General features: G+C 45.7%; 1 protein-coding gene across 4 annotated transcripts in view; it reads right to left on the reverse strand.

Moving 5' to 3' along the window:
- LOC144149253 (BTB/POZ domain-containing protein 1-like) overlaps nt 1-13,447 on the reverse strand; it is a 135,624-nt gene that overhangs the window by 91,406 nt on the left and 30,771 nt on the right. For 3 of the 4 annotated variants that reach the window (XM_077680805.1, XM_077680803.1, XM_077680806.1), the window contains exon 2: nt 4,800-4,837. The exons of the other annotated variant lie outside the window; for it this stretch is intronic. In XM_077680805.1, coding sequence (XP_077536931.1) covers nt 4,800-4,817 — 18 coding nt within the window. In that variant the 5' untranslated portion in view covers nt 4,818-4,837. The remainder of the gene's footprint in view (nt 1-4,799; nt 4,838-13,447) is intronic. 4 annotated transcript variants of the gene reach the window in all.

The raw sequence follows: 13,447 nt of genomic DNA on the forward strand, positions 1-13,447 counted from the left end.
TCCTTAATACAACTGCATACACAGATACAAAGACGATACTAAATCGCGTCTTTGAACTAACACTAGCTGAGAGCACTTAAATGAAACCAGCTACCAACAAGACCCACGAGATTTTACAAACACACCTTATGCGCGCACAAAGCTCCTCGGAGGCTCTACCGCCTTAAGTACTACACCAAGTCAACCAGACATGCCCATACTTTGCACATACCGTCAAGGCTGATCTAAATCCCCTTACCTGGATATGCCACATTCGCTGTCTAAATTGCAACGTCACTTCCCATATCCACATCTCTATGCCCGTATTGATGACTCCATCTTTCGAGAACACACCATGACGCGTATTGTGCAGTTTGCCACCAATAGCTAACACGAGTGATCTCACGATGGAATAAAGGCCATTCATATCCCCCCTCCTCCTTCTCCCAAGGCGGTATTCATACGACGGAGCCTTTCGGCGGAGAAATCCAAGGGAGATGGTGACGTCACCGCAGGCCGACTTGCGCTCGGCCAGATCCTTCGCACACACGAAGGATCCGACTGTCGGACGGATATAACTGTTTGCAGTCGCCTAACTTGACAGAAGGCCCGCCGTAGCACCACAGATTATGCGACAGCGGCAATTTCTGCTAAAGCCCCTACGTACTGATCTTGTCAGCCGGCCGAATATTGGCCGGGGAGGTGATGCAGGCGCGATGCAGGCGATAAAGTGAGGAAGTGGGTGGGGAGACCGCGCGCTGGGAGCAGCCGGCTGGTTCGCCTACAAAACGCTGGGCCAGCATACAGATTTTAGAGGGCCGTCGTTTAATTGGCGTATTCATGGGATCTTGTGGCCGTTACTACGCCAGGGTGGCCAATCCTGCTCTGGTGAGGGAGCGCATTACCGGCAATGGTCACCGCGGCCTGGCCACACCCCAAGCCCCATTCTGGAATTACATCAATACGCGGATTTTTTATTCCGGTGGGAATTGTGCGGCACCGGGATTCGAACCACGGTCCTTCTGCCGTTAGGCGGATGCTCTACCTGAACGCCACCGCTGCACCTGAAAGTTAAAATGCGGAAAACTAACATAAGGATGAATAACCTCGGAACAGCACAACCATTTCAGTAAGGTGGCGAAGCACTGCAAGTGGTAAGCGATTATATCTACTTAGGCCAAGTTGTGACCCCGGATCCCAACCATGAGGCAGAGATAATTAGAAGGATAAGAATGGGGTGGATTGCATACGGCAGACCTTCTCGGGTATTGAATGGCAGCCTACCATTGTCCTTGAAGAAGAAAGTGTATGACAGCTGCAGCTGAAAGTGTATGACAGCTGCGTAGGTACTCACCTACGGGGGCCTCACTACGGGGGGCTAAGGTGGGGGCCCACTTATATGTTTCAACTTAAACTGAGACTCATCGGGCAATTGAGCGGAAGATGATAGGTGTAACATTAAGGGACTTGAAGAGAGCGGAGTGGGTCAGGGAACAAACGCCTGTTAAAGACATATTAGTAAAATTTAGAAAGAAGAAATGGATGTGGGCAGGGCATGTAATGAGAACGCAAGATAACCGTTGGTCATTAAGGGTAACAGAGTGGATCCTTAGGGAAGGCAAGCGTTGCGGGGGCGGCAGAAAGTTAGATGGGCAGATGAGATCAAGAAGTTTGCGGGGATAAATTGTACGCAGTTAGCACAGGACCGGGGTAACTGGAGAACAATGGGAAAGGCCTTCGCCTTGCAGTGAGTGTAGATAGGTTGGTGATGATGGTGATGACATATTTAGGCTTAATGCTGCGGCGAATATTTGATTGCGGCGAATATTTGATTTGATTTATGACGACTTTTAATTCAATTTCCCATCACGTCATTACCATCTTTTTAATAAGTGCAGCTTTGTTTGCGCATTGGGGAGCGATAACAAGCTATTGTTCGAACCACCTGCGGCGGCCTGCTCCACTACGCAGGCCGCCACTCGCTTAGCGACCGTGTTGGTTGTACAGGCGGCTCGTGCACTGCACCTGTCGTTTGCGCAGCGCATTTTCACGCCCAGTGGATAAAAAGCAATAAAAATAGACCTCGTTCAACCGCTATAGAACTTGAGTCACGACCAGCGGCCCGACGAGCAGACAAAGTCCCGCGGCCTCCGCCGCCGAGCACGGGATCTTTTGTAGCTCGCGAGTAGAAGTTCAGACCTCAGGTAGGAGCGATGCGCCAGAGAGAAACCGTGACGTAGGGGTCATGTGGCGCGCACTCTTAGAAGCAAAATGGCCGATTTCTCCGTCGTGTGAATACCCCTTAAGCTGACTCTAGAGTTTAGTTTTACTGAATGTAGCATTCAAAAACAAGCATTTGTTTATATTGCAAAGCACTTGCTATGGATTTAGTCTGGGTCTGTGGGCTTTGAAGGTTTTTTTTTTTTTTTTTTTTGACAGAACCCACTGATGCGCTCGTCTTTCCTCTACTGGTCTTCATTCTCTTTGAAATAAAATACCTGTGCTGAATCACAGCCACTTACGGTGGCAAAACAACAGTACTAAAAACCCAGGCGCCAGCTGTTCAGGGAGTGCATACTTACTTAGTAATACATGTGCTCTTCATGTTTTATATCCAGCAGAGGAAAGCCACACGATCGAGTCGGTCGGCTTGTCGCAACAAGATATATTTTAGGACTGTTTTTGGGAATATGGATTTTACTATGAAAATATACAAATCTGCACGCCGATTTGCACAAACGTTTTGATCACGAGGTAGTTTTTCTGTTCCATAACCTATATTATTTCATTATATAACAAAAAAATCTTCCCCGCCATCTCCACACCCTTCAAAAAGGGTGTCATTATTTCAACACGCTTTTTCTGAGAAGGGGGTAAAGCTAGAAATAAGGGTGCTCTAAACTATGATAAAGAAGTCAAGAAAAGGTGTGCAAGAAAAATATTATAAGAAGGTATAAGAAGAAGTAAAAAAAAGGTCAAGAGACCTCCAACTTTGGAGGCATTTTGTTCCATTTTATACGGGTGGAATGAACATTTTCTCCAAGCAGAAGGCGTTTTGTACCCCACGATGTTTAAAGCAATATCAATCGTTATTATTTATGACCAGTGAAGCTGTTTAAGCTTACGCTAGTTTCGGTGGCGTTAGCAAAAAGATACAAAGAAAACAAACGGCGGCACCTGTAAAGGTTGCACCGCCGCAGATAGTGTATTATAACAGTTAAGTTGGCTTTCGAGGTTGTTAGAGTGTGAGCACAAGGGTCGTATGCGTACGCGCACCTCTTAATATACTATTTAAAAGGGACTAGTCATTTTTGTAGTTTAAAAGGCAAAAAAAAAAATTTGCGCGGCTTGACCCAGTGGCGCAAGGCTGGAGAAACAGCGTAGCTGGGGTTCGACCTAGCTTGTTTCTCCCTTGGATCCCCTGACAGAGGGTTGGGGACACACTGGAACAGCGTTGTGAGATCCGGTTAAACTTGGCCTCACCCCTCAGCGCGGTCATCCTAGCTTAGCAAGAAGATTGAAAAGCTTACCAAACATAACAAAATCTTGGCACACCGGATGAAACTAGGACGACCCCCAGCTCCGCTGTTCTTTTTTTGCAACTGAACACCTACTCCACACCATTTCTACACCCTACAGAAACGCAAGCGTGTTGCAGTCAGTAAACACCCTTTCGCCATACGAGAATAGTGTTTTTTTTAATTTTGAAGGTGCAAAGGGGTGTTTCACCTCCCTTAAGGATAACCTTGGGGCATGAGTTTCACCGCATATAGATACGAGCGATCATTGCATACGAGCAACTATTTTTTTTTGCATCTAAAAAATAATTGCGAATGAGAAGTATGTGAGAGGATGTCTTGTTCTTTGCAGTGCTATTATGCATACAAGCATGGCCTTACTCAATCATCAGCTGAACACGTTTTCCACACCCTTTCAACACCCTACGAAAAACCAAGGGTGTTGAAGTTGATCAACACCCTTTTTTCACACAAAAAGGGTGTAGAGCTCGGAAAAAGATGTTGAGATTCAAGAAAAAGGGTGTAAAGGCCTCCCAACACCCCTTTGCCACTTTTGCTACACGCTTTCTGGCTAAAAGGGTGTACAAACGTTTAGTTTGTTTGAACGCCGTTATGCGCGGTCCAACGTCATTACTTGTCATCTGATAGCCCAATTTTACGTATAATGTTACGCTTTAGTATCTCCAATTGACTACTGGAGCAAGCATATGACGTAATTATATTGGACTTGTTTGGGACGTCATGCGACTCATTGTTAAGCTTGACTAACATAAGGAATGCATACAGGCGTAACACCACGTCCACACAGTCCTTCTGTAAGCGACAATAACGGCTGGGACCAGAACCTCAATGCCGATTTACCAAACCAGTGTTCCTTAGATTTGCACATACCCGTCGACAATGTTCACTTGTTTAGAAAGAAAATTGGGTGGCTGGGGATGTCTACAGCAGGACGCTTACTGACGATACACAAGTCCTCATTGGGGCATGCCGTCAACGAACTCTCTCCTCCAGTATTACCCCATGCCCTATGAAGGCCTTAGCGAGTGACCGTGGCATGTGCAGCCGGATAGATTGGGCCGTAGAAGATTTAACATAACTACACAGGGCAACTGCATCTGACCAGAGAAGTTTGACTCAAAAGCTCGTGGCCGTTCCGCCCTTCCGATTGGCACTGATGTTAACACACTGAACTATTAATGCTTGCGACCAAAAAAAAAAACATTTTTTTGGGAAGTATACGAGCATTGCAACTTTGGCAATACCGCGAAACGATGCGCGTTGTGGAGACCGAAATCTTACCTCGGTGTGCACTGCCATTTGAGCTGGAGTAGCAGAACCTGCAAAAGGCGAAGTTGTAGAAATTACATTGAACATTCCGGTCCAAAGCAGCATCATCGGCAAAGCGCGGCACTTCCGTCATCTCAAGGTTTTCGATATTCTTTTAATACTAAATATTCTAGAAAAATTTGAAGAGAGAGAAAGAGAGTACAATAAAAACCTAAATATCGCTGTTTTTACAGGCCAACACATAAACACGCACAAAATGTTGATAATGTCCTCAAAAAGGAAAGTGCCTCTAGGTTATGCTTATGAATATTTCTGTGTGATGAGCGTAGAAACACCACTTAGCGGATGTAGCATATAACAGGGGATGGCTGCTTTCAAATAAATGCAACAAATCCGAACGCACACGGCCGTAAAAGTTTTGAGAAATCAAAGTTTTCCCAGAAACGTCATTTTATGGTTCAAGGAATGAAAATAACCGCCATAGCGCAGTGTCAATGAACCTATTTATACCGATGGCCATTCGCTCTGCACGTGGATGGGTTCACCTCTCCAGACAAGAAAAAATGTAGAGGAAAGCATTAACTTATCTCCTCTTTATGGTGCACTGCCCTAACATTGTAACAATAGGAACAAATCCTTGTCGCTTGGGAGGCTAAAAGTTTATCCCAGATTTTAAACTTTTGTTTCGAAAAACTGGTCACACAAGTTAGGTCAGGAGTAATTTTTTGAGCCAGCACATGTATCAAATGCCGAATATTTCGGAATCACTTTTGTTCTAACTAGTTTATGCGGTCCAGTACTTTTGCACTGTTCACGCAAATCCGTATTGCCAATTGCACTTTACTGCTCTCTGACCAGCAGATTGGTTATTCTACTTCAAGAAATAGGCTTCGCTTTCTGCTGCTGCCATTAAAATATTCAGGTATTCCAGGAGCACTTTGGAAAAAAGTTTATTTTTTTTTATTTATTGGGCATACTGGTGGCGGGGGATGCAGTATTTCTCAGCCGAGATGAATAATTGATCTCATGATGCGTCCTTCCGTGAAATTGTGTGTAGACCACTATGAACACACTGAAAGTGTAGGACAGTGCGTAAATAAGCGGCGGTAATGAGAAACTCCGCAAGTATGGATATAAAATTTGATCACAGATCCCGAGGAATCAAACGGAAGTTGTGCCGCATACAAAGCTCATTGCTAAAGCACCATCGTTATTTATCTACCAATTCATTGCTATTGGTGTTAAATAGCTTGAAAGAGTGCGCGCAAGCGCAGGGAAGCATCATATATTAATATGCGTGCAGTGACGAAAATCATGTAAAAATGTCTACACCCGGAGATTTTCCTTCAGAATCCTTCAGGAATTATCTTCCGTCCTAATTCGCGCATATGCACTGGAGAGCAAGCTATGTGCCGCTGCAATAACATCGTTGAGTGTAGTTTGTATGAGTCAGGGGGCAGACAAAGAATTGCACGGCTCAGTCTAGTCATAACACCAAGCCGAAAAGAGAGCAGAGAAACTCTCTGATACCTGCGTCAGATAAGTTACAAACCATAACTGGCAGAACAAAATTAAAAAAAAAAGATTTGCCTAATTTTTTAAGCTGTCTTTATTGCCTTGTTGCTAGTTGCAAGCTAATTTGGAAAATTTCGTAGAACGGACGGAATAGAAGCCAGAGAATGAGACAAAAGAATAAAAAAGAATCACCGGTTAGAAACGTAGAGTTTTCTCTGAAAAACCAATCGTGGAGTTCGATAATGTTTCAAATGCGAAGTTTCGCGCAATGGGTACCATTATTGCGCGTACAAACGAAATAATTTTCTTGTCTTATGGGGCGCAAACCGATACGATCAACAAGGCGTGAGCGAGCCTGAGCAATTTCCAGCCTCTCAACGTCCGCTGCCGTATGGGGTATCTTGGAAGGGAGGATTGACGATTGAAACGTAAGCATTTTCCAGCCTTCAATGGGCAAACGTCCGTACCACGTGATCTGCAGTGGCGGAAAGAGGTACGCGGCACAGTTTTTTTTCTGGGACACCCAGTGCATGCTTCGAATTGTTTGAATTTTGAGCGCAGATGCTGAAATAATACATTCAGATCTGTGCAGTACTGTAGATGTAATCGCTGCTACACTGTTTCGGTTACTCACAATGGACATATCTGGCCTGTACTCATCAGCTCATTGTCAAGACCCTGAAGAGACTGCCCGGAGGATGTATTCAAGAGGAGTGTTCTCAGGAATGAGACAAGTAATTAGCACTATGCTAATGAAAGCCAGATGAAAGGATGAAAAAGCCAGAAACCTCGCACTTTTGTACCGTCATGTTCTTTGGTGATCTTTTATTATGAACATTCACTTGTTTGCATAGTTCAGAGTCCTGTTGAAAATGTTGCATATTTCTCGTTTTGTGGTGGAGTGCTTGTCTACTTCGGTCGGCCAGGTAACCCAAATACAAATTTACATTCCAAAGAGCCTTTCATTGGGTTTTTAACGGCTGTTTTGTCGCTTCTTCCTAAAGCTAACTTAAGCAATGAGTTGCATAAGTGAGTCGAGCTTTGTTAAGATCAGTGCACCGTACAACTTGTCATCAATTATTGTCTAAGCTGCTACAGATTAAGTGGTCTTCAGACAAGGCTGCCCATCTCTCCCTTGCTGTTCGCATTGTACCTGGAGTATCTTTGCCTTAGCCTTCTGCCGAGCCAAAAACGGCCAGATCTTCGCTCACAACTATGCCCGGTTACAGAAATCGGTTTTGCGGATTTTACAACATGTTCACGCGCGAACAAAATAAGCGCATGAGGTGCCCTTAGATTTACCAACCAGTTCTGTGGCCTGTCGTGAGGCCTTGCTTTTTATAAAAAAAAATGAAGGATGTTTGATCAAACTCAACAAGTGATTTGAGATGTGCTAGTTGGTGCATGGTGCCACTTAGAAAACAGCGCCAAAAAACGATACCATAGGACGTAAACACAAACACTGGGCAGAACGTCCAACTGAGTTTTATTTAGACGAACGGAGTTTTCTTTAAATATTTTGATCTCGACGTTTGACCGTCAAAGGGGTATGAAACGTCCCAGATTTGCTGGTGTTATTTGGGACAGTATTGCACTCTAGTACCTAGGCGTGCCTTTGCATCAACTATGTGACACTAGCCTCATTGGCCGTCTGCACTAACGCAAATTAAGCGCGCGTCGCAGGCATGAAAAGGGGAAGTCGTCTGTCTTCACGCTTGGGCAAATATGCAATGTCAGTCTTGACATAAATGTTCTTTATACTCTTAAAATGCATCACTTCGCCCGATGGGCAGTTCAGGTTGTACATAGATGTTTAGGTACTTTTGTCTGGGGTTATTGAAAGGGCATTGAAGGCAAAAGCAAATTCATCTCAGGTGAAAGTTCAACTTCCTCGAAGCCCTGCCAGCATTTATTCGGTGGCGAAAGAAGCTTTTTTTGCGGAGAAATAACGAATTGAAATACGCACTTCATTCCTCGCAGTCATTTCATGACGCTTCGCGCGACGTCACCAGCTGCCGGAAGTAAGTGAGACCTCGGTATGGTCTATAAGGTAAACGTAAACCTACGGAGCGAAACATTGCGGCCACAGGAGCCACTGATCCAGCGCTCGGCGCATAGTGCAAAACGACTTGCCCGCGTACACTTCCGTTACCTTCCACTCTATGTGTGTCAATCTTCGTGCCATGCGGTCTTTCATTTTACCAAGAAAACGTCTACTGGACAGCGCAACCGAAACGCGAACGACCACGGGGGCGTCCTTTCGACTTGCATTCTCGTTATGGATAGCCGGGTTTTAGTCTATTCGATGCATTCATCACAATACTGTGGTCCCGTCTGTAAGTTTATCTTCTAAGAGTATGCAACGCTATATTTGTGCGGCCCACTCTGTCGGTGCCATGATGCGAGTTTATTAGAACGTTTCGTGAGTTTTCTGTGGCGACATGTAAGCCGTTATTACGGCATCTTCTGAACGTATTGCGAAGCGAGTTCCCTAGCTATTAGTCCCTCATCCAGAAGTGTGCGCCGAACTTTTACGAGTGCCCAAACATTTCATAACAAGCACCTTAGCGCCCGCATGGAAAGAAAAACGTGCATAACATAATACAAATAACATTTTTCATATGTATCCACCGTTTTAGAAGCATAGCACCACACAGTGCATTGAGTAGAGAGATTCGTCTTGACGCACACATTTTATTCAACGTCCACAAAATCAAGACATGTTTTAAAACAAACACATCATCGCGGCATGCGGTTGGAGGCCGACGCGCAAAATTACCAGGCGAGCGATTTCCTCTTGTTCGTCGCAAGGGTAGAACTGGCTTCTTGGGATTTCCGTGGGCGGACAAGTCACTTCACTTAACCTTAAGCCCAGGAGGTCTTTTAAAGGGGTGGCGCACACCGCACATACTCCGTGCGTGCTGAACCGTCACTATTGATAATTCCATCATAGTACTATAGTATGTCCTAAAGAGCACACCGTCGCATTTCATCGCGAAGCGAACGCGAGCACAACACGAACATCACTTCAGCTGCTGGCCTTGCTCTAAAACTGTTCGGCAGACAGCGCTATGTTAATGCAGCAGAAACTTGTTCTATCAGACGCACGTTACTCTGCTCAGAAGAGCGGAACGCCGACGTGCGGCTCTCCGCTACGATGTAAACAAGAAGATAACAGGCGTGTGACTACGCCGAACCTGCAATAACCATCGCCACCAGTCCTGACGCCACAGCTTGGAAGCATGGGAATGTCGGCATGGCTTAAATTATACCTGTACGTAGATCATTGCGTATCACGTATGAAAGGTGACGTGCGAAGAAAGATTTTATGTGTTTCTATTCGAGCTTGTGTGTGCGGCTGTTGTTCTGTCACTCGTCATGTGACCGGGGCCCATCCACTCAGTCCCCGTCGACGACATCTCCGCTAGGCTACTGATAGCTTCCCTACTTAATGATTTACGCAAATCTTTTCATGGAACTGCACCACATAGAGGTATGTTCCTTTTCTGGGGATGCCAATCTATTTGCTTAGACCAACTTCTGTTTTGACTTCAGTGTCCCTCTAATGGAACCTATGCGCAGGCATGACTTGTTTATTCCTTTTAGGGCGGGGGTGTTGGGGTGATGCACTGGATTGTACCCAAAGCAATGCCTCATTATTTATCCAATTGCTGATCGCGCATTTCTACTAACGGCACTTAAGCAATTCATTCTTTTGCGTTTGCGTTTTTTTTCTTGTATCTACGGGCGAAGCTAACACTAAGCTGCAACGCTGATTTCGCAACGCGGTTGCGGACAATTCAATCTTCCTTACCGCTAGCTATTCCTTAGAATAGCAGTTCATTGTTTAAGAGAAACTATGATTAGAACTCTAATTTAAAGTCTATTCTTGGCGTTTATTTGTCGGAAGCCCTAATTGGGTCCCCATAAAGGTGATGCTTGAAATTATAACGACAATATGCGTGTTAAAGGGGAAAACGTTCTCCTTGAAGCTTCATTCTTCCACACTCTAAGTTAAAACATGGCTACCAGAAAATGGACTGTTGATTCTTTAGTGGGACAATTGTGGCATATAGAATCGATAAAAGTAAATTGATCATTTGGCAAATGATCAAACCAAATTGATCAATTTGGCCAATTTGCCAATGGCTGCACCGACGTCCTCGACCTGTAGCGCATCATCGTGTGCATAGATTTTTGCTGTGATTTTGTCGTGATTTTGTGAATTGCCGCGGTTTTCTTTGTGAAGAATTTATTACCGTTGTAAAGAACGGGGCTGTTTAGTGCAGGGTTACTAGTTGATATTGGAATGGAAAAAAATGGCTGCGGCTTAGCCGAGCTAACCTGTGAATATGCAAAGCAAAATAGTCTTGGTTTCTCTTGGTTAACCTTTGATGTAGCTGTATTGCCGACGACGGCTCAAGACCGTTCGGTGCAGCGAAACACTCACAGAAGGAGGCCCGTCGGACGCGGCAAACGCGGCGTTCATTCACGGTGAACACGAGGCGTTCCTTTTCGCCGGGCGCGAGATGAGTCACGTAGCCCGAGACGACACAGTGGCGCATGCACGGGAGGCTGCGGGGGTGGTCGGCTGCCGATCAGCTGATCGTCCGTTACGTGGCGTAGCCCGCCGCTTGTATGACCACAACGACTTAAAAGCAGGCATTGTGCGCAGCGCCGAAAGCGGCCCCGGCGAATCACGCGATGCGGTTCACCGGAGGTGTGCCGCCGGGGTTTGCTCCGGTGAGATGGGTAACCTCCGCATCCTCCGCGGAACCTCTGAACGAAAGTAGTACAGCTTTGCTTTTAAAAATGTAGCGAAGCTTCCATTCATGCGGTAGACTTGAATGGCGAAGCTGTGGTAGGCGACCATTGCCGGACGAGGAGATACGTTTCACTGTCATGGTTTTACATGCGACTGCATCTCATTCACTCGCCTTGTCCCTGCATCCGGCGTCGTCGGCGTTGTCGTCGGCGTCGGCCCCTCCCCCATTCTCCTCGCCGCGCGAGCTGCGCTCTCCGCCGCTAACCCCCTCTCTTCTCCGATAGCGAACGCTCTCTCGCGAGAGGCATTGGATTGGATTCGATTGGATTGGCTAGATTGGCTTGGCTTAGCTTGGCTTGGCTTGGATTGTACTGGATTGGATTTGCATTGGATTGCATTAAAATGCATTGTGTTGGATTGTGTTTTGTCATACCCGCGGCAGGCGCACTGGCGCCTGCGCGTCCCCTCACCGTAATGCGCGCTATAAAACGCGGTGCCTGCGCGGCTCCGCTCCAACGTTCCAGCGCCGTTACTCCGCTGTCCAACGCTGCAACGTGAACCCCCTATGCGTCGCATCTACACAGGGGTTGCCGCGAGGGGAGGTGGGAGTTTTATTTGCGTAGTTGCGGTGCCAGTAATCATCGTCATATGCATTGAAGAGCTCGTCGTTTTCTTCGCGTCGAGTGGTGAATGCAAAGTCATGCTCAGCATTGTAGACATCCACGAGCTCTTTTTCATCGACTCGAGGCAGCGGTGGCGGGATCTGCAAGACGATTCGGGAAGGAGTGGCCCACTCGTAGCCATGTCTCTAATTACCGATAATGGCTCCTAGAAAATGTGGCAGCCGTAATGACGTCCCAAGGAGGGAGTCTTTTAGGCGTTACCGTGCGCGAGGTCTTGTGTCTCGTTCCCAGGGTTGCCACGATTACTCGTAAGGCTGGAGTTTTGTTTGTTTGTTTGTTTGTTTTTTGGCCAGTCTTAGCCAATCTCCCTAAGTTCGTACGAACTCGGGGAGTTGTTTACAATGCGGGAATTCCGGCCAGTAAACACAGCTCCACTGTTAATTAAAAAGAAATACACGTCGTTTAGAGCATGCATTTCATAATTCAATTAAGCTACGATGGGCTGGTCATGCTAGATAAAGAATAATACTGAAAGTCAGAGTCCAATAGATATTTGCAAGATTTGAGACAGTTGCAGGAAGACGAGGTACCGAAATACACAAAGACAGGCCGCACACTGTCTTGCCGCAGCAACAGTTCTAAAGAGACGGACAACCTCTTCCAGAGACTGCGGTCTTGCTCACATCTAAGCCTGTGTTTTATATACTGAGGTAATGGCAAGGAATTTTTAAGTAAAAAGGCGAAAACAATTTCATTTTTTTTTCAATTTTATGAAGTCTGAAAGGAGGCGTTGTGTTGAGCCTAAATGTGACACTCCGTTACGAGTCCAAGCAACTGCGTCTTTCTTAACGGGTTACTCAAATAGAGCTGAAAATAATGGGAAGTGTTGCAAATGATTGTTGTTTCAGCCCGGAACAAGTTTTTAGATGCCTCTTTTAATGTCGCGTGAATATGGAAGTACGCTACCGCACGGCTGACTGTCACGGTCGGAAGCATTCCTTTCGGCGGAACACGTGTAATTGGTAAAACTGAGAATCGCGATTTTAAATGTTGTAACTTACTATCAAGACAACCGTTACATTTAGGATGTGTAAAGGGATGCCCTTTCATTAGGGGTACAGAAAATATACTCGAAAAAACTCGGTTGTCTGTACTTTTTAAACTTTGCAAATATGAAGGTGCGAAAAGAAGATCAGAAAGGATTTTCTCACAGGTTACAAAAAAACTAGTATAACCACCGTGTATAAAGCGGGGCAACCTATGGTGAGCCAAAGTAAACGCAGAAAATATTTTTCTTGTGTTTTAATGTGCAGCCCACGGCGAACGCAGAATACGGAAAGTAAGAGCACAAAGACATTGCAAAGCTTTTTTTTTTTCACGTTCGAGATTGGGCACACGGCCACGCAAACTGAAGCAGGCGATTGAACCACAGCTTCTAAGTTGCGGATCAAGCTAAATCAGTTTTTAAGGACAGCAAGTGGTATGTACGATATGTCCAGGAAGCCCGCAAAAGGGCACAGTGGTTTGATTACTGCTGTCAGCTTGATTTTATCTCCCCACCTTTTAAGCATGCTGCTGTCCTAATCACCCGCCATTGCTATTTTTTTCTCGCGGGAAACTCGCCGGCGGCATAGAAGAAAATGGTAAATAAGTGCAGCCGAGGTTCCCATATAGTTGGTGCAGCAACGGAAAGAAGTTGGAACTGTGCGATTGATATATACAGGGTAATCAAAGTTAAGTCGGCAGGTTTTTTTTGT

This window comes from Haemaphysalis longicornis, unplaced genomic scaffold, assembly GCF_048455015.1.
Source record: "Haemaphysalis longicornis isolate Haplotype H1 unplaced genomic scaffold, Haemaphysalis longicornis Haplotype H1 scaffold_8, whole genome shotgun sequence".
NCBI classification, from domain to species: Eukaryota; Metazoa; Arthropoda; class Arachnida; order Ixodida; family Ixodidae; genus Haemaphysalis; species Haemaphysalis longicornis.